The 23,199-nt window shown below is 33.6% G+C and overlaps 1 protein-coding gene across 5 annotated transcripts in view; it reads right to left on the reverse strand.

Annotated features, from left to right (window-relative positions):
* Positions 1 to 23,199, reverse strand: part of LOC138935194 (uncharacterized) — a 106,382-nt gene that overhangs the window by 39,487 nt on the left and 43,696 nt on the right. For 4 of the 5 annotated variants that reach the window (XM_070299622.1, XM_070299623.1, XM_070299625.1 and 1 more), the window contains exon 3: positions 2,854 to 3,065. In XM_070299622.1, the coding sequence (XP_070155723.1) occupies positions 2,854 to 3,065 (212 nt within the window). Of the gene's footprint in view, positions 1 to 2,853; positions 3,066 to 8,923; positions 8,990 to 10,058; positions 10,250 to 23,199 lie in introns of those variants that run through there. The other variant, XM_070299621.1, reaches the window with a different exon arrangement.

Genomic DNA, 23,199 nt, shown 5'->3' on the forward strand with positions numbered 1-23,199 from the left:
TTTAGGTTTATGTATGTTTACATGATAAATATTTTTCACATGACTGACGTTTAAATCATATAAAATTTTTGAAGAATGCAAAAAATAATTATAAAAATAATATAATATTTATTTGTTACATAACAAAAAAATCATATAAGATAGATATAAAATTAAATAATAAATTTAATTCCTTACGAAATTCTAACTCTCTCGGTCGGAAATATTATACTTATTATGTGCCGGTTCAATCATTAATTCAGCCGTATATCGATATACTCTATATTATAATTCATATATTTCAATCATTAAATAAAACATATTTGTATTTATATATATATCTATCTACGTTCTTCATTATAGATATTACATGAATATATGAGTAATTTAAATAAATGTATAATTCAGTTAAATTGAAACATGAGATCCAATATGAGCGAATAAAACCGCGAAGAATTGAAATTGCCATTTGGATTAACAAAATCATTTATGTTGACCGCGAAATATTATTTATGATATTTTTTAGCGACTTGCGGTATAATGTAAAATAACAAATTCGATTAGACAGTGATCTTTGAGGTTTCCGAAAAACTCTTTTATATCTACTATTTCTTGCAACATTGATTTCTTTTGCAAGGCAAATAAAACCGAGTCTTTTAAAAATATCAAAACTATTGTAGATCTTTATGTAATAGGATTATATATATATCAAAGATATAAGAAATATAATTTAAATAATATCATAAGTTTTCAAATTCGAATGCATTTCGATAAATTATAAAAATTTTAAATTTTTGTATATGTTGTTTGTATACGTATTATTGTAATCTTACAAATATTTTCTCCATATATCTTTCGTCAGATATCAGACACGTGGATAATTGCATCGCGTGCTGCTTGTACATGTGAAGGAGTAAAAAGCCATTATTCGTGACAAGCACTCGGTTAGCGTAAAGTAAAGTGTACGCCGTATGTACATAGTAAACATTTTGTACCGAGAATTAAGTATTCGTCGTATGCATATACGTGGGATATGTTTATGCGTGCGTACGTGTATATCTGGTTAAACACTATGTTTAACCTCTCACTCATAAATTCATCATCGTCCGATTAAAGTCCCATCCATTACGATATCGCGAATCGTTCCGTTAGAAATTTACTGCGCCGTATTGAAAACGCATTTCCGATGCATGTGACGTGCGTGTTGCCGAAACGCATTGCACGTGAAAATCAAATAATGACAACACGCTGCTATTAGCTGAAAACGATTCAAGTTGCTGTGATTTGTCGCAAAGAGAGATAATATTGTAGTATTTTGAGTCAATAATTCCATGATATTATAATATGAAATGAATATGATTTAGCGCAATTAGAGAGCAAAAATATTACACTTTTTCACAACAATGTAATTCATCGAGAACACGAGATTTCACATTTCGTTAATATCGTTATATCGATAAAAACCATTATGTCGTTGGAAATACTTGTTGCGATTTATCTACAATGTAGCACTTTATGCAGTTTCGATGTATAATAATAAATGTAAAAATATTATTATGTTGTAGAATATTACATGCAAGGCTTTATCTTTTATAACTGTAACAATTTTTTTTACGTTTTCAGTGTTTAAAAAAGCATATATCCATTGAATTATACACAATATCATCAACATTTAGGGCACTCTCATTACGAGCGAAGCAAAGTATCGAATAAAATTTTCAAACAATTCCAGCTTGTACAAGGTATAAATAATCGCAGAATATATACGCCATAACGATATAATTTTTAAATTTTGTCGTTACGATTTATTTCAACCATAACGGAATTTTAAAGATCTTCGAAGAATAATAAATCGTAACGAATTCTTCTCCAACTTCGTGCGAATTATCTCGATGCAAATTTGCGACGATACGACTTGTATTAAGAAGAGAAAGATGAAATATCTCTAATATAATATACTTCTGTCAAGTGTCGGCGAACCTAGTGTCGGCACTCTTTTTTAAATAAAGATAAAGGAAAATAGTAAAAGACCATTTTATATGGCTTGGCATTATTCAATTTCCCTTGTAATTCTATTTTCTTTGCAGCGATATATCTGCAGCATACATTTCTTTATCATCTTTCTCGAAATTCACAAAGAAAAAAACTTACGTCTCGTTTGAATTTCAACAATCTTCCTACATACACTAATTATAGAAACATCCTTCATTAAATACTTAAATAAATGCGTTAATTGAACGAAGGAACGAGGATGAGAAATATAAAATAGTCATCCTGAGCAAAGACACGAGAAAAATTTCCTGGTCTTAATTACATATCGAATAGAATTGTTAATATTTATTATAATTAAATTTTCTATGTAACGTTTGTTATGTATTTCTTATTTATGCGATTAAATCAGTTCCAATAAAGTTCCATGAAAAGAGATATAAATGTTATTAAATAAAATTATATTTATTTCATAAACTCTCATCTTATACAAGATTAGATGGTGTGAAAAATTCAATTTCAAATATATTCAACAGACACGATTTAACAATAAAGTCGAATTTAATAAGTTTATAAAGTTTGAATCGTCGATTGATATATTAAACACCGAAATCGGCATTCGAAGCAATAAGAGAGAAGATAATTATTAATATTTGAATTACAGTTTTTGAAATACGTAATAATATATAAAAAACGTGACGTGAAAATTTTTCTCATTTCGTTAAAAATTATGATAAAAGACCGAAAAGATGATTCGCGCGATCATCTCTTACGCGATCTGTTCATTCGATCGCGCGATAAAATATTAAGAGTGAAACAGATCGCAGTATAATCAGACACGAGACACGATCGCATACAAGAACACGTCGAGAATCATACACTAACCTCGATCCTCCGTGACCATTAGATCGCCTACCGCTGCTCTCATCGTCCTCGTCGTCCTCGTCGTCCCTTGAAGTAGCCAGCGACTGGGGAACCGAAGAGGGAGCACTGCTGCCGGAATCGGGCCCGGGGCCCATCCTCGAACCGGAGGCACCGCTGCAAGACGGCGCCAGACCACCCTCTCCCTGCCCTTCCTCCTTCTCCGCCCGGTCCACCTATAATTTTACAACAAATCGAAATTTTTTAATGAAAATATTAATTTAAATATATATCAATACTTGATACATTTTTCATTTCAAATAATAATTAAAATAATTTCATATTAATCCTTCGCTTGAATCCTTCGATATCTTATTTTGCTACGTGGAGAACTTATCCTGTATCCGAGAGCTACAATATATCACATCATTGTTCGAAGGGGCATTCGATCGGAATGCTCTTGTTTTTTTATCCCGTGATCGGTCATGCGTATGCGGAATGCTTCCACAACGATCGACACGTCACAAGTGAACCGGCAAAATTAGATGATATCTAACCAGAACGAAACCTGCATATTGTGATCGGATGTTAGCGCTTCCGGGTGTTTTCGTCTCACAGGCCGATTCCAAACAGGAATCATTGATAACTGGCTAATCGAAATCGGAAATTGTAAAAGTTATATGATGGACTGCTTCATCGGGGGAAAGTAGTAAACAAGATAACGGATTTGTAACGTAATCTACTTTAACGCAATGCAATTACGTTTTTAATCAGCTTTGGCAAAACGTATTATGTGACAAGAAAAAGGGGGAAAAATAAAATCGGTACGATTATATCAAGTATGATTGCGCAATAAGTATGTTAAATTTATGTTAGTAGTGAACATGTCATTTATCAATCTTTTCTTATTCTTGATAAAAGTTACAGACATTTATAAGAATATTATTATTTCTCTTAAACTTTTCATAATTAATTTTTTAATATTCAATATTTTACAACAAAAAACTTTAAATTAAAATTCTACCAAAGTATAATATCCATTTAAGATTAAATGAAAAGAACATTGCACAATTTAATCCCTTATACAAATTTAATTTATAAGAAGCTTTTCGATTTCTATAGTTCTAATTCCAAGGCTACAAATATTTTCATTAAAGAAAGATTTTTAATTTTCCCAGCTAGTCTGTGACAATTAATACTGTGAGTTGGATAGTCTGCATATTCTGGTCTGTAGTTTTACCGGCATCGGCACCTACATGTGCGAGAGAAAATGCGTAATTGCGTGACAAAGGAGGAGAGGGTTGTTTGTAGTCAAAGCTAAAGATAACGCGATCATGAATTCTTCGCCAGAGATAATGAACTTTAATTAATGATACGTTACATTATGCATTCTTTAATAAATAATATTTTTTTTTCATTAATCAGTAGATTTATCATAAATTAATTTCTCTCAATCACAATACTCGTAATTATCTTACATTAATATCGATTTTAATATTAATTTATTTTTTAATAAATCCTAATAAAAGAACTGTTTCCGTAGATAAATCGCTTTCTCCACTACTGATATATGTAATCGAACCTACGTACAAAGCTTTAGAAATGGATTTAGTCTCTCGATACCACTGCGGTCGGTTAGAACCTGCGTTTCGTTTTAGGATCTGGCTTTGGATCCTTCTGTTCCAATTCAAAGCCTTAGTGGTTTAATTCTATCTGACCGAGATGGAAAATATAGCGTGTTTTTCCGAGAAAATATCTTATTCGTTACAATTTGATAAGAAATTTATTACAATTATGAGAAGAGATTAAGATATTTATTTTGATAGAAACTATCGAACTATTGTTTCGACGCTTCAATTCATCTATATTTTATACAGATTATATTTGTTCTCAAAAAACAAGTTGGCGCAACTTGCGTGGAAATGCCTGGTTAAATAACAATTTTTTTCCTCACTCGTTCTAGCGTGCGAAAGAGATTTTATTTCTTATAAATAGGTCGAGTGCGTTAAAACACATACAATTCGTTTCTACATTGAAAAAGTTACGCGTGCACGTAGAAATGTTTAATGTGTGGAAAGAAAAACGATACGCGGATGAATTCCCCCGGTATATCCGTAGACATGAATCGGACAAACAAGCAGATATATATAAAATATGCATAACAAAAAAAAATATATATATATATATATACATATATGTGTGCGTGTGTGTATGCGTGTGTGTGTGTATACAGAGTGGCCCCGAACGTTCCAGCCAGACTTTGAGATCTTATAGGAAATTTAATTCTGAAGAGAAAATTTCCTATAAACATGGGTCGAAAAATACTTCCTTAAGAAGTTATCGCTCAAAAATCTCTGATGCAAAGGAAGAGCAAAAGGTGAAAAGAAAATGAAATAAAAAGAAAATGAAACTTAATAAATTTCTTGAAAAAAAAAAAACGATAAAAATAAGAGATAAAAATCTTTTTCTTTTATGAAAATAAACAAAATTTTTTTTAAACTAAAATAGCACGTAATAGTAGAAAATGAATAAAGACGTGAAAAAACTAACTGTTCTCAAAATGTTCGCCCTCCCCCCCCCCCCCGCCCCCCTAGCTCCAATACCACTTTCGGCATCGAGTAATGACCGATCTAGTTGCTTTACGGATTTCCTCCTGATTCAACTTTAATCGATCCAACAATAAGTAACAAAAGCACTTTTGGTACGTTCGAAAATGGTTATATCAAAATCTATGGAACGTACAACAATCATTTTGATCTCATTTGAAAGATAATTTAATTTTCTACAACTTTTGTTTCGGTACTTTTTGTTAAAAGACGCACATTTTCCATGATATTTGGAAAAAATGTGTACAATAATCACGATTTCAGAGCGATAACTTCTTAAGAAAGGATTTTTATAGAAAATTTTTTGTTCGGAATTAAATTTCCTATAAGATCTCAAAGTCCGGCTGGAACGTTCGGGGCCACCCTATATATATATATATATATAAGACACGTAGATATGAGAGAAATATGAGTGTACATACACAAATATATGAATCTACGTGGCACTGCAGTTGTCAGTGATGCTGCAGCCATTTCGATTTACATATTCGTCTGAGTTTTGCTCGAGCGCACATGGAAAAAAAAGAGAGGAAGAGAGAAATAAAAAATGCATGTCCGTATTTCATTTTACTTCAAATTCAGATATATTGGAGAGAGAAAGAAAAATCTGTCGCCGGGAACGTATTGATAAAATTGCTAAACAGCTCGTTCGTCTTCCGTTCATTTCTTTAGCTGAATATGAAAAAACAGCGAACATCGAATAACGTTTGTTTGAATAACAGATAAACGTTAAATGGAATTCGAAGAGATATCGCGATTTTCACCGATAACGAAATATCGAACGCTGTCGGTGGTATTTATATTATCATTTCACGAATGTTTCCGAAGCCGAAGTTATGTCGCACGAAATGATCTCGCTGATAATAAAGATTGGTCCAGCGATTCCACGACAATCGCTAGACAATCGCGCGTAAAATATGTAACATACGATACACCATGTACATATAGTACAGTAGACAGAATATCGTACAGTATTATATAATTATATAACTTTTACGAACAATATGTGGCCTTACAATTCAAACTTGCGAATACATTCACTTTGAAAACACTTGGCAATATCGAGAAAGAGAGAGAGAGAGAGAGAGAGAGAGAGAGAGAGAGAGAAAAGAGAACATATTTCTGCAGTATGTACATGTGCATATACTTACACGAGAAGTGATACAATAGTTAGTCAACCAATATAGATTGTACGTTCCGAATTAGACACGTTGCCATTGTTCGCCGCTCTTGTTTCAAGCGGGAGCTTATCGGTGTCCAGATAATAATAATAGTTTTGTGCTAAAACACAGCTCTCTCGGATGTAATATTTGCTCTCTCTTACTTTCTCGCGTCATCCACATTATTACAGTTTTAAGCCGCTGTACTGCTAAATCCTGTAACGTCATATTCACGCCATATAAACTGCATCATTATTATTATTTTTTTTTTTAAATCCATAGTTTGTCACGTTTGGCACGTTCTCCATATACCATGTACGCAGAGTCCGGCGATTTTAATTTTATAATGAGATTCTATGATCTTGATATCCTCGCTAAAGGGGAAGATTAATTTAAAATAAAATTTTCGAACTCTTAATATGTATATCTCAGATTTCATTCTTTTGCAAGATATCTCTTCGATCTTTGCGATATTTTACCGTTTCTATCGTCTAAAGTGTGTTGTTTTATTCAATTATATACACTATAATGCAATAATCGTATTAAGCATACACTTTTATCGATAATCTGGCGCCGTACTCGCAATTATCCCTAAATGGAACGCGAAATGTGTTTCGCAATTTTGCGTTCGCGAATGACACAGTATCTCATTCGTTCGTTCATCAAAACGGTATAATATGTTGTTGTGCCACTTTGAATCACATATGCGCATTTATATAACTGAATTTCTAGAGAAACGTAGGCGGCATCGACTATCAGCTATGACGGAGGGGAACCTTTCCTCGCTTGCATGCAAAAAGAATTAAATAAATAAATAAAATACGCGAAAAAAAAATCGTTCGGCATTTTCGACGCGCTCCTTTTTTTTCTGGCCCTATATAGCGAAAGCTCTGGTGGCGAAGGAACAATTTGCAGCAGTCCCGCGGCCGTAAATTGAACGAGCCCGGGAATGTCGGTAATGTCGAAGGGTCAATCGGTTCATTCGACTGTGAACCGCTTGTTCAAATCAGTTTTATCAGGAAGCTTTATGTTCCCATAGAAAAAAAAATTTAAAAAAAAAAAACTTTCCCAACTTCAAGAGTTGCGTCTCTAGAATCGATTTCAATTTCATCACTATTATATAAAAATCAATCGCAGATAATTTGAAAATTCCGCAATATTCAATTCAAATTTAACCTTTTTGGTGCAAGGAAAATGCATAAATATACCATGAAAATTATTGGACAGTATAACAAAAATGATTTACGAAAGCTTATGCGCAATGATAATGGTAAAAACTGAATAAATAACGTAATGGTAATAACGATAACATGATAACGATAGAAAAAAAATTATATATTTTTCATTAAAAATAAACCTTTATATAAAATTCAGAGCAAGAAAAGTTATTATAGTTTGCAAGATATACAAAATCGAAATCACATTAAAAAGTTTAATGTGATATTTAAATTAATATGAAGATATTGATATGTAAAATCCTTATCTAAAAAAAGCAAACCTTATTAATAATAAACTCAATCTCGCTCCGAACATTTGATGTATCATCGATTAATCTCGCGATATCGGTTGCCCAGCTTCCGCGAGACAGCTTCTATCGATTACGAAAGCTTGTGCTCTCTCCTCTTTAAAATACTGCGTCAAATTTTCGTATCAAATACATAAACGGAAAAAAAAAAAAACGCTGATCTGTACACAATGGTGCAACAACAGCTTTACCATATACGTGCTTTGGTATCTATGTAATTTTGTAAAATTGTTTGCGTGGCGGCAATCAGTGATCTTGAAAAGAGACGGTGCGGAAAGATAGATGGAAACAGCTGAATCATATGTATCTTTTCACGTGTGATATACGATTCACATTGAGCGTTACGGATTAAGATTTTTAGAACGATTAATAAAATAGAAAAATAACATAAAATAAACAATCTCTTCTTTTGTTTCTTGTATAGAGAAACCTGATTCTGTGAAGCAAAGTTGTTCAACCACGCGCATTCGCGAACAATCATAGATTCATCAGATCATTATTACAAGAAAATGTTACAAGTTGACAAATGTTATTTTTTAATAATTATTTAAAAAAAAAATACTGTATTAGATTCTAAAGATTCACGATAAAATAATATTGAAAACTTTTTATAATTTATATAGCATTTAAAAAATAATAGAGAAATTACAATCTGAAATTATTGTTAAAATAAAAACTGATTGTAAAATAAATTGAAATCGCATCTTTTACAGATTATTTTGATTTCGAGAGAAGGATTAAATCGCATAACTGCCAGTTACGCTACAATTGCCAGTTTAAACTAACTTAAATTCAAAACGAACCTCGTCAACTACGATCGGCAACATTAACGTCATCAGCCTCCGCACATCGTTCCTTCTCCTTGAATCCTAAGGACATTAATCGAGTTTGACGTAACATCCTATTTTCCTTTACCTCTAGATCCGGAAACAGGTTAACTAGATACCGTCAACTTTGCCACCGCGTCGTATCTCAGAGGGATAAAGTATTGTATGACGTGTGAATGTTACGATGTGGATCGTGCAAATTCACCACCGGGGAATTATTCACCACAACAACTATTGTACATTGGTTGCAAATATCAAGTAGATATTACGTTAGAAAGCACAGTTGAATTTTATTATTTCAACCGATATTCGATACTTTTATTTCTATAACTCTTCGGATATATAACTCAAAATTTCTGCTCTTCACAACACAATGGAAAAAAAAAAAAAACACAAATTTTCTTTTATATAATATTAAAATTTAGATTATGGTTTATCATGTTATACGAGTTAACATAGTTTTTGTCGCTATTGATTGCGATACTGCAAATAACAATTCTCGGATTTACGCGAAATTTTAAAACTTTCTCATCCATCGAGCCAAATCAGAGACCTCACGCATCTAAATAAAGTTTTTACTCATTTTTTTTTTTTTAAAGAAAATGGATGCAAACATACGTATAATTACGGGTACATATTCTATAATTTATAATATCTAAATTTTTAATTCAGAGAGGGAGAGAGTAACGCGAGAAACATTTCTCAGCAATTTAATTTCAATGCTAATAATATTTAAATGTTGCTATTAAATTCTAATATAATTTAATACCCCAAACGGAAAAAAGTATAATCTTTTTCTTCATAGACAAATTTAGAACTCCGTGTTGATCTGACATATCATTCTGTTCGCCCGTTTACATCTGACTCCGTACATTTAAAATCCCTACTATTTTTTTTCGTTCCACTTCCCTATTTTTTTTTTTTAACGCTTTTTCAGCTACGGAAATAAACATTTCAGTTATTTTGCAGGTATTTTCACTGGGCTCGTTAGTTACAAAAGCAAACGAGAAATATTTTAGTTAAATAACAATTCGTATTTTGCAAAACATCACACAATTATCATTATCTTCTCGTAAAGCTGCGGAATCGTGTATGCTGCTTTATTACATACCTTATATGAAGAAGATGGGCAAAAGATTTTTAGATTGTTCGGACTGACACGATCGCGTCTACTGAACCTCCGAACACGTTGCAGTTCGAGTATGTCGGTTGGCATTTCACACGAGGAGAAGCATTCGACGAAGGTAAGCTCGTCTTTTACGATAAACGTTTAAATGCTCCCTTTAAACGAGCTTCGATCCATCGAGTTTGTGCGACACGCAGACTCGGGGACAAATAACAACGTATAACATTATTTGCTCTCATCGTCGACTCGCTTTACACAAGCTCGTAATCATTATCATAGAAGAGTAAAATGGCTAGTAAAGTGGATGTACATATCTAAAGTATACCGACGATGCTATCGTTATCGTATCATCTGTTAATCTATATTTTGTAAATTATATGCGTAATTCGTGTTACGATACTACTCTTTCTCTTCTATTAAGAAGCAATCTTTTTTCATTATTGTCCAAATATATTTGATTAAATTCCGGTTTCTTCCTGATTCAAATAAGATAGAAATAAAAGATGCGTAGAGATTAAAAATAAATTTATTTCCGAAACCAATGTGTATATATTTTTAGTTTCGTAAGATGAAACATTTTTTTTTATTATTTTTGTAGTCATAAATAAATATTGGAACTTTTTACAATATATATTTAAAATTTTTTTTATCCTCACTGACGGGGTCAGATTTATGTAATACCGCTTATATAATACTGTACAGTAAAAGTAGGCTACATTCCATAAAAATATATAGAATATTTGATTATATATAAATATATATATATATATACAAGTATTATCTACATCGTGAATTGCTTTCATATTCGACAAAAAATAATATCATCGAGAAAAAATCGATATGAAAATATAATTACGATAATTATCGAATGAAAAACTCTTTTTCTCTATCATAAATTTTGTATTTCGTCCATTTTAATTTTATGAATTGCACTGCTATATTTAACTAGGTCAGCAATTTAATTTTAGTTATAAACCTATTTCTCGTGCGCGTGAGTAATGAGATCATCGGAAAGCAATGTAATTAAATAGATCATGTGGAAAAAGTATCTAACGTAAGAATGAAAAAACATTTTTTCAAGTACGAATTAGTAGCGAAGAAATTTTTAAGATTTCTCCACATCCTGAACTATATATTTCATTTAATCATTTGATATGAACAGTTTTAATATTATCTGATAATATATTGTCTCTTCTATATTTCTGATTATTTAATTTTGATTATATTAATGAAGAACGCGAAACAAAACACATGTTTTTACGAAAATCGTAAAAATTGCACGCGGTCAATGGTCGATGTGAGAAAAATTTAAATATCGAGATAAAGATCGATTAGATCCGTAAAAGCCTTGAAATACTCATTACCGTTATCGATCTTGATAGGTTGATCCGTAAATATTTCAGCAGCAAAATAGTTTGATAGGACGCAATTAATACATCGAATAAAGACTCGAATGGAAGTCGTTTCTCACGATCGTTGCCGACCATGTCGTTAAAAGATATACAATGGAGCCACATTTTTATACTTTTCAACTTTTACGGTATCACACGTTTTGTCGTGTAAAAAGATATCGTATAAAAGAATACTCCTATGGAGTATCGCCGGATATATCGCGGCGCTGGTCGAATTTCCGATAATATAATTTCTATAAAATATCACGTACAGAGACGTGAACTGAAAGTGGAATTTGGCAAATGAGCCTTTTTGTGGATTCTATAAATAGACGCTCCCATTATGTTCATTCTTATTCCCAGCAGCATATTGTTATGCATAAAATTCGCTACAATTCTTCGTAATATCTCTTGGAATCTAAACACTCGCTGATTCGATTCTTATTTTCAGCTAACGTTCAGATTGCGATACTGCAAATAACAATTCTCGGATTTACGCGAAATTTTAAAACTTTCTCATCCATCGAGCCAAATCAGAGACCTCACGCATCTAAATAAAGTTTTTACTCATTTTTTTTTTTAAAGAAAATGGATGCAAACATACGTATAATTACGGGTACATATTCTATAATTTATAATATCTAAATTTTTAATTCAGAGAGGGAGAGAGTAACGCGAGAAACATTTCTCAGCAATTTAATTTCAATGCTAATAATATTTAAATGTTGCTATTAAATTTTTTATAGCAAGTTCCAGAAAGGCAAGGCACATTCTGAGATGTTAGATATTAATATCTCATAATTCCTAGCAGCAACGGTTTCACAATGAGTTTACAAAGTTTTATAATAACGTTACATTTGAATTAAATGCAAAGCAATAAAATTATTACCTTGCATATAAATTGCATTTATCAGAAGTGTAAGTTAGTGCGCGAATGCATATTTTCTGAAACAAGTTGTAACTATAATATGGAACCATTATGGTTTCATTACATCTTTTTATTCTAAAGAGAAAAATTGTGTTATGAAGCTTACGCTTTCCGAAAATAGAATTTTTATAAATTGTAATTTATTTTTGTGCGTAACGTCGTCCAATTTTATTTTACTAGCCATAATATTGTCAATTGCTATTTATCTGCCATTCTGCGATATACAATATCAAACCCAGAGTTACAAGTCTTATGCAATGCGTATTAAAAGGCGATATCCTAAAAGGTAAACGTCAAGTGATAACGACGATGAACGGTCTTCGACGTGTTCGCGAAAGAAAGAGAGATTGACAGAGGGAGAGAAAGAGCAGAGGGTTGCGCTTCGGCAATTCTCGTAAAGCCCGATAGATCGTTCAATGGCAAACCGAGCGGAAAGGCGAAATCAACGTCAACTTAACGATATCCAGTCGATGGGCAACATGTATCTCACAGATGTTTCGCGACTGTAAAGCGGAGGAATCCAAGAAAGAACACAACTCCGGGAATTCGAGAAGGAGCAAAGATCGAGGAGAAACGCGCTTTCAAGAAAAATTAAGTAACTTCAATCGCGAGATTTGCCTATAAAATAATGTAGATCCTTCACCGCGCTTGTCTTTGTTTGCGCAGGCAGAGTTTTCGTTTAAAAAAAAATATATATAAACTCTATACGAAACAATAAATTTTTCATTCTAAAAGACGCGATCTCATCACGTTGCAGCCACGTTACGCTTTCGTTCGTGTATTCAAAAGCTTCAATAGGATTTACGCGAAGCGTAGAGTTTATTCTTCTGATTAAAGAACGACACACACACACACATATATATATATATATATATATATATATATATATATATATATATCTTAAAAGCGAGTATTTCGGGGACTTGGTTTCTCTCGGGCGCGAAATTTACGCGAGTCGGTATCTCTCTTGTCGCTAGATAACCGAGAAATTCTCCATCGAGCCGATCGTATTTTCTGCACGAACGGAGAACGAGGTTCATTCCTCGGCACGTTCGGGCGAATGCATCGTGCGTTCGCATACCGCATTCGGGGATGGAGAACAGTGTTATTGAAGGGAGCCAGAACCCAGAAGTATGTCTCCCGGTTATTGTGTCGCGCGTAATATTGTACAACTCACGCATCTATTTCGCACCACGCCATTGTGGCGGTTGCTAAGAGATGCTTGCGATGCGGTACTCGCCGTCTTATCGCCGTCGAGAGACACCGATCGCGAAATACAAATCGTTTAAAGAGGTCGCGAGAGCGTCTTCAAGAGGGAATTTCGACGATAATGTATACGTTAGAATGTAATTATTCAACGAGATTAAAACGTTCGAGAATGAAATACAAAAATTAAATAATAAAGAAATTTCGAAATCTTAGAATCTGCAAACGTAAAAACATATGGATTTTATGAAAAAAAATCGAAAAATCAACACTGCCAAAATTATTACGTCCAATACGGAGAGTGAAAAATTAAATATAGCTAATATTTCCTAGAAATATCTCATATCTTATAATAAAATAACGAAGAGCGATTGCGTTCATGGACAACAATATCACCGGAACAAGTCACAAATATATTCAAGCGGAGAAAACTTTTTATTGACAAACATCGTTACCGTCCTACTGTTCTCTCTTCCGATAGTTTTCAACTCAATGCTATCGATAGTCCTCGTAAATTGAATTTGCGATATCTGTTTGTCCAAATACGAAAGAAAACTCGCGGAAACTCGTCGCGATAGAATTTGTATGAGAAAAAAAATTTATAACGGGCATCGAGTTCGATAAATCAACCGAGGAACGTTGAGTTAGCAAAGCTAGATTTAATTAGCTGGCACTTAATTATCTTCAGTACGTGTGGCAAGTAAATCTATGATTTTAAGGCTTTTCACATCTCGTATATATTGCTGGGAATCGATTCCACGTAAGTGGGCTATTTCATCGATGATTAACGGAATTTTTATCCGCCAATAGTAACAGCATAAAGGCAACGTATAACACGGGTAGATCATTTGCACATTCAGATCGCTTATCGATATTCCATAAATCCATGTTGAAATTTGTCACGTGATAAATGATACTGTAACGTCCGTCGGTTTTTTATCCCCTAGAAAGGAAGATGTCTTATGATGAACGACATCTTTTTGTCGGCGCGGACTTGTGTGAAGAAAATTATAAAGAAACAAAAATTTTTCTCAGCGTTGACAGACTCTCAGTACTTACTTTAAACGATCTGTACGTTTCGTACTTTTATGTAACGTGTATTGCAGAAATTTCATTTTCTCTATTCAGTCAAACGTTATCGTGGACATTGCTTTGAGCGAAAATTGCAAACGGTTACACGATCAATGAACTCGAACCTCGATGAATTTCTGCGTAAGAATCTAATATGCTTACTAGTTTCACGCTCTTGTTAATTTCCTTTGGCTGGAACGTATCGTCTAAATTTAATACGAAAAATCGAACGATTAACAAGCGGGCAGATTAAACAAGATGGAAATGTTCTATCTCCGATCTTCGAATGCACGGCGATAGTCCGAAAACCGATACACGCCCGAGATTAAAAGTGATGCCGCGGGCGATTTCGCGCTGGAAGACAGCAACCCATAAAGGATTAAGCGAGTGGGCGAGCGGGAGGGAAAATTGCCACGATTATGAGACGTAATTCGTCTCATAATAAGGCGCCATTGTTGGAGTAACCCCTGGGTAGCCGTGTTACGTATGCATTAGCCGGGGTGAGTTAGTTTGCATACGCAGGGCGGAGTAGCGTCGACACGTGTGCGCGATCCACCGTTTTCCGTGACGTAAAGTGACCATACATACGCACAGACACACACAACGCAAGTACGTACTCGCATCTTTCCACATAACACTATCCTCGCGTACAGTACACTTTAACCTTCCATCCCTTTCCTCCTCGTCTCTCTCTCTCTCTCTCTCTCTCTCTCTCTCTCTTTCCCGTCTATTTATCGTCGTGTGTACGCACATATCGTTGCACCTGACTCGGTACAATGCGACTGAAATTGGTGGTGAGTTTGAAAGGGGTGCGATTATTTTCGCGTTCGCGAAAACGCTGACATCGCGGCGAATTACGCGAGGTAGAGTATTTAATTGCGCATGCCAATGGTAATTATTACATCGTGCAAACAATGCCGTGTTGACAGATCCGAGGAAAGATAAAACGAAAACCTCTTAATTTCCAACTCGACGGAAATTGTCAGTATTTTGTGCATTCGTCGTGTAAATTAATGGAAAGTATATATCGTTTTAAGATATAGTTAGTTTAAGTTAGCTATTTAGTTTAACGACAAGAATTAAAAATTTACAATAAAAAGAGTGTTTCATAAACATATCGTTAAGGAGAAATCAATTCAATTTTCAAAGTACACGAATGAATGATAACTAGATAAATTTGTGACGCAATAATAAACTGAAAATATTACAGAAATAATAACGACTGAGCACGCGCGAGGAAATTTCGGAAAGCGACATGTTTATCTCTCATCGTAAAATTCATGTAAACTATTTGATGCATCGCTCGTAAAAGAGCGTCGGATATAAAGTAAATAATTCATAACGCATGCCTTTCAAAATGACACGTGGGCTCAAAGTGAGGGGTAGCTCAGGATAAGAGAGATGATTTGTCCCGGCGCACATGATGCACTTCCGGTACACTTCACATCCCGATAACTACTCTCGCCCGCCCGTAAATCTTCCCTCCTCGACGTGACGCGCCGCGATGCGAAATTTCATCCTGTATAAGCAATTTATCGGGGACGGCGCTCTCCGTCTCTCCGTATGGGAGAAAAATTTTTCATGGCCGACTGACGGCTGGGTTTCCCGAATGACAAAAAGGTTCTTCATCGCGAGAATCTCTCTTATCGCGGAGCTCTCCAAAATTATAAATTGGTAGTCGTTTACCCTACGGTTGATATCGCGCCCTCGCTTCAACGTGATGACACGAAGACGAATAATGCGATTTTGCGTTTTATTGCGACACGAGTCGCGTAAGGATAAACATACATTTTACATTACAAGCTAAGTATCGACATATAAATTACTAAAACATAAAAAAAAAAATAGAAGTTGCTCGATAAAAATTAACACCCCATGCAAAGTTGCTTGCGACAATAAAGATAAAAGATCTGTCAGTTTCAAATGTCTATGCAAATAACTCTTTTTATTTCCCCTACTAAACTTTGCTCAACGATGGACTAACGCGATTTTAGTTCGTCGCGAGATGTCAGGAACAGAATCTTGAATAATTTATGTAAGACAAGAAAAACTCGGTTTCCGTGTATAATGTATGGGGACGAGTAATATTTTGTCTGACGAATATATTGTTGGCGAATTGAGAAAAAAATAAACATGGAGGTCTCGATTTTCATACATTCATCATAATTTTTTTTTTTATACTTGTATGTATCTAATCATTTGTGTCATTTTGTCACGTCTACGTGCATAAATTGATTAATATACGTTAATATAAAACAAATTAGATATCCGTAGAGCACGTCATAATTTGCAAATTAAATTTTAACTTAAATTTTTTAATTGCTCTTTAAACTCTCGAGAAAAACATAAATTTTAAATAACAGATACTGTGTGAAAAATTTATAGTTCTAAGTTCTAAAATGTATACTTGACGTTTTAAAATACCAATCTATTTTTTTATTTATTATATATTCCATTCTTTCTTTTTTATATAAAGGAAATGAATAGACAGTACGTGATGAGATGTCTTCTCGAAAATTCTAGCAACCTCTGAATTCCGCGCGCATTTCAATTCGATAATAATACGAGAACAATGACAGTAGGATTCAAGGTTCAGAGAACGACGGTCGTAACGCTCGAATGGAAGAAACAGTTGTTTCAATATCTGAACAGCGAAACCGCCGCGTCACTACCGGTATTAATCGCGAAATAGTGATTGATGGGCCAAGAAAGGATAGACCCTGAGAAAAATCGCTACCTCAGTGGGCCAACGTGTCAACCGCGGTTTGAAATCAGTGATTGATGGGATTAATCAAAATGCGAATTTTGAAAATTGCCTGCGACAGACGTCTGTCACAAGTCTACAAAATAAGGAAAAGCAGACAGATGAAATTTTAAAACTTTATCTAATTACTTTAACAATGTCAGTACTTCCTAAAAAGAGATAATGCTATTTTAAAAAGATACGTCAACTATCTGTTCGCAAGTATTTTTATTCTTGTATTGTAGATATGGATACAGTTTTGAAAATAAGCTGAAAGAAATGTTATTAAAAATACTTTAATACTGTAATATACAATAAATTATATTTTATAGTGATGGAAAAATATTTTATATACACCAAAGAATATAATAAAAGAGATTCTCAATTTCTTTAAACTTCACAGACACGATATATTAAATCAATGAAATAACTGTCTGTAGCTTATGCTCTTTTTTCTCTATTCCTCTCTCGTGCTATCTCTTACACGCAAGTAACTTTAAACAGTAAAGTCAAATAGCTCGAAATTTATTGCTAATGTCCCCTTCTCTGCTTTAAGCGAATATGAAAGCGTTCGCGAAAGTTTTTAAGATATATAATATCACAAGATTTTCAGTCTTGAGAAGAAATACTTTGAATTTCACTATCAGTTCCTTCCGTATCGTCACGTCTTTCTTAAGATCTACTACTCGGTTTAGAGACGATAAAACGCACGTTTCCTGGCACAACGAAACATTTCGCCCTCACGTCAGAAAGTCCGGAAAGTATGTTCGCATATTATATGTGTATCATTAAGAAATAGCGATATAATAATTGCAACTGTTAATCGTCATTCGATATTATTTTATTTTGTTTTCTGATAATTTTATTTTATTTTTTTTTATAAAATAATAGACCATTAAATAAGAAATAGAAATAATAAATAAAACGATAATGAATTATTAATATAACGCATTATTTTACAGATTGAAAATTTTATGATATGATTTGAAGGCAAATACCTATAGGATCACAAAATTGGCATAATTGAATCTGCATTGAGGAGATGCTAAAAGAGAGGAAAAAGCATCTATCTCCTTTTCCTTTGTGATTTTTTGCTTCCGAACAGTAAGAGTGAAACAAAGCTGCATTCGCGCTCTAAAAAGCCTCTCGCGGTTTTTCCCTCTCGCCTTTTTTGCGACGTCAGAACACACACACGGTCGATGAAGACTTTTCAGACAGAATGAGATTTCTTCCACACTGGAAAAAGCGGCAAATTTAGGCGACAATATGTATATGTATATATATATGTGTATATATCAATAATATATTACATCCTTCTCTCTCTTAACCTCAGCAATCGACTCGCTGATTTTCTTCTTATGCTTATCACAATCGAGAATAATTACATCATTTATATCAGTCGTAAAAAAGTTATGGGATCGACATTAAAAATTTAAATACATTTCCTTTACGTAGATATGAAAAATCTCTCGATATTGCAGACAAAATTAATCGATCAGAAAATCGGTTTTAGCAAATTATTAATTTTTTATCAAATTGATTATATATTATAATTAATATATAATTACTATAAAACGATACAAATTAGTTATATATTATAATTAATTAATACCCTCAATTTAACCAGTTCGAAATATGCAGGATGAGTAAAAAGTTCCGGACCGGTGAAATATCGAAAACAAGACATCTGAGAAAAAAAATGTTCCATACAAAAGTTGTAGAGTTTAAAAAACATCTATTAGCTGATGATATTTATTTGACATTGGAATACCTTTGAGAAAAGGCCGATCAACATAAAGATCTTAAATAAAAACCTCTATTTTTTTATTGCATATTCTTGTTGCTTACCTCGAGAACTTTTCTCTGATCGAATTTACACCTCTTTTGTGTGTGTGTGTGTGTATTGTTTATATCACAGAAGAGATAGAGACTCCAGGGTTCGTCACCCCTCCCATCCACGTGGTACACTTTAGGTAATGCTAATGCTAGTGCTACTTGAACTTTGTCAACTCATATCGTGAAAAGTATGTAACCAAAAGGACTTTTATTGTAGTGTTTTGAAAAGCTCTCGAGGTAAGCTACAAGAATAAAAAATAGAGGTTTCCATTTAAGATTTTTTTATTTTGATCCTGATTGGCCTTTTCAAGAACATTCCAAGGTTAAATAAATATCATCAGCTAATAGATTTTTTTAAACCCTACAGCTTTTGTATGGAACATTTTTTTCTAAAATGTCTTGTTTTCGAGATACTTCACCGGTCCGGAATTTTTTACTCACCCTAAGTATAAGTTCACGTATAATTCTGAAAATTCAAATAGGCGCTGAATTTTTCGATCCGTAGTTAATTTCTATTTGATACAAGATATTCTCTAATACATATCTATTTAAAACGAGAGAAAAGCGTACTATCTAGAGAAATGAGATTTTATATTATATAAATAAATCACATAAATTAATTTTCTCTCTAAGAGCTTACAGATTTATACAAATAATTAAAAGTCAAAAATTTTCATAACAAATGGTAATGTTGATAAAAATGAGATATTTAAACCGGCTTCTCATTATGGTAGCTTCGTTAAAACATGTACAATTTATTTCCAATATGGTCGACAAAAACAACATGAGATTTTAAAAAAATACAAAGCTAATGTGTTACATGTACCCGCAGCTACGAATTTTTTCGGTACGTGCAAATGACTATACATGTGATACACGTGTTTGTCTACTACGTGACATACAAAGTTGCATTTTTCTATCCGCGCTCTTTTCATATTCGCTACAATATGCACAAATTTTTATATCCAAATTAAGGGGTATATAATTAAGGAGTATTCCGAATTTAATATTTATTCTATAAAATGCCTCAAAATATCATTAGATATATTTTTAACAATAAATTCTCCGGTTAATTTGAAGTCGATTTCTCCTTAGCAAAAATGCTGAGAAAGACCATTATTTTTTACAAATTTTGATATTCCGCATCATATATAGTATCCTTACAAATTAAATTAAAATAAATTCTCTTTGAAATTAACTAAAGAATATAATTTTGTTAATCTGTGTGACCTTCACAAAGTTTAATTTGTAAAAATCTTTCTTTTTTTCAATCGATTATAACTCGAAAATTATGTATTGATGTCTTGACATTTTCGCTAACGATCAGAAAAGATCATTTTCAAATTGGCTAGAAAATCTGTTATTAAAAGGACATCCGATGGTTCGACATCCTATATATACAATGCATCGCGATATTTTTAACGTAATATTTTTACCTTTCCGAATGCGAAGGAAACTTCTCATCATTGATCGCACCTCGTTCGATATTCGTACACAACAAAAATAGAGGTAAGCCTTGACACAGGAAACCAAATTTTCAGATAGAAATCAAAGATTGCAACATTTTTTTTATATACATTAATATAATATATTAGATAGATATAATATTAGATTTTTTTCTGTATACTATGTTCTCTATTAAAAATTTGGAAAAATGCTCGCGTAGAATTCGGTAGAAGAGAAGTGTGAAAGACGAAAAGTCTAAAAGGAAATCTAAATTTAATATGATGAGATTCGATAAAGAGATCCGAAAAATTTGTTCGATAACAATAACAAGATTATAATAGAGGAAAGTCTAATATTATACGCGCTACGTTCAAAGTTCTAGAGTTTCAAGTTTTGCATTACGATCGAATCTTACGTAGAAAGCTTTCGCACGTCATAAGGGAATTCAATCTCTGACGGGCAAGCGCAACCTCTCCTGCATCATTGGGAATACAAGCTCGCTTCGTAACATACAATACATTCACATCAGCTGATGTGGCTTGCGCGAGATCGTTATGAAATTCAACTTCGCGTTACATTTTCCTCGGACGCTCTCTTAAGTTAGTCATTACGGTTGGTTGGTCGGGATTCCTTTTATCACAAGGCGGTTCGGCTCGGAGCCAAAATTCAAAATACATTGGTGCCCACCGTTTGTTCACCGACGCGAATGATACCTTCCGTCTTCCGGTCGCCCGCGCGGTTGCAGTAAACGTAAACGACGTTTTGTTAATCTCTACTGGTCCTCGTGACGGAAAGGAACGTGGTTTACACAATAATAAACAACGAATCCTATTTCTCTATTACCTCTATTATACGTTAAATATGATTACCTTTGTTTCTAATCTAAAGATAATTCGTTAAAGATATAGAAATAACGAAACAGCCCTAAGCAATTAACATATAGTAAATCTAACGTATACACTTTTACGAGATTAAAGGGGAAAAAGCGTCTGCGTATATCTGTATTTATATGATATTTCATACTATTGTAATATGATTAATAGAGAATATTTTCTCTATCAAACTGACAGATATTTTAGAAATATTTGACATAGAGGGGAAGAACGTAGTAATGTATAAATTTAATCGTGTTTATCCAGCGTAATATAAATAATAAATCTCGAGTGTATCTTGGATTAAATTTCACTTCTCCACATCTCTCAATAGATTAAATCGGTGTCTAAATCGGTCGATCGACCTCGGAGAAAAAACACGTGGTACACGGATGACTGAATAATTCCCTATATCAGCCGTATTACGTCTCGAAACGAATGACCTTTCTCGGAAATTGAGAGGGCAATCGCGGAACTTTGTTACACGTTATTTTCGTGTATTAATACGCGAGATCCTGCGGTTCTTCTCCGATTACTTTTTCAACCGTAGCGCGTAGTAAAGGGAAACGCTTTTCCTGTTTTTGCCTTTAATCCTATCGCATTGCCCGTTGCGTAACAAACGCTGCGTATAATTTCTGGTCACGCGTTATGCAAATGTGATCCGATACGAGATCGACTGTCTAATTCGAGACGTGGCTCCCCTTCAAACGAAGAGAAAACACGTATCGTCCAAGCATCGCGCTCAGAGGGGATATTAAAATTGCAACTAGGCGAGCGCATAGACGGGCACCGAGGGTAGTTACCGACCGGCTTTAAATTAACACCCCTGCGAGGGGATGAAACTTCATACGCAAATATACATACACGGGAGATGAATAAATATCTTTTCCACGCTCTAGATGACCGCGAGTATTTTCACATTTTATACGACGTCGATTAAAGGTAATATTTATCGAGACGCGAAATGGAACCACGAAATTGCGAAATAAGAGGTAATAAAATTCGCACTCCATTTCTTTTTGTCTCGCGAGCGCTCGGCGGTAAATTTGATAACATTAAGATAATTATATCGCGAATGTTTGTTAAATTCGCTCAAAACATTAATACTGCTACCGTGAAACGGAAACTTTTAATGAGGTAAGATAGTAATGAGATATAATTTTAAGAAGATATAATTGTTATGTTAGAGAGAGTCAGTTTTTTGTATAATTAAAGATTATTTCTGAAATATATTTAAATAACATTTTTATAAAATAAAGACCGCGTGTCGTAAACTTCTCCATAGTTGTGAGAAACATAAGCAAAGATCATGTTACTTCTCCTCTTCTTGCGCGATCTAATTTCATAATTAAGTGTGATAAAACCTAACATATATTTGTTGCGGCAATATCGAATACTGCAACAACTCCCCAGAATTATAACGACAATATCGAGTTATAGTATATACAGCAAATTCAGAAGAGAGAGAATCCTTCTCCAGGGATACGAGTTAACGATGTTGCGGGAGTTCTGACAGCAACGTGATCCACGAACTATATAAATTGTGCTGCGAGCTATGCAAGAGGTGATTACACTTTTCCGAAAGAAAGAATAAACATCATTAAAGTTAATCTAGAGTGAACACGATTATCAC

Source organism: Polyergus mexicanus, unplaced genomic scaffold, assembly GCF_030449975.1.
Source record: "Polyergus mexicanus isolate NDT 795.1 unplaced genomic scaffold, iyPolMexi1.0 SCAF_7, whole genome shotgun sequence".
Classification (NCBI taxonomy): Eukaryota; Metazoa; Arthropoda; class Insecta; order Hymenoptera; family Formicidae; genus Polyergus; species Polyergus mexicanus.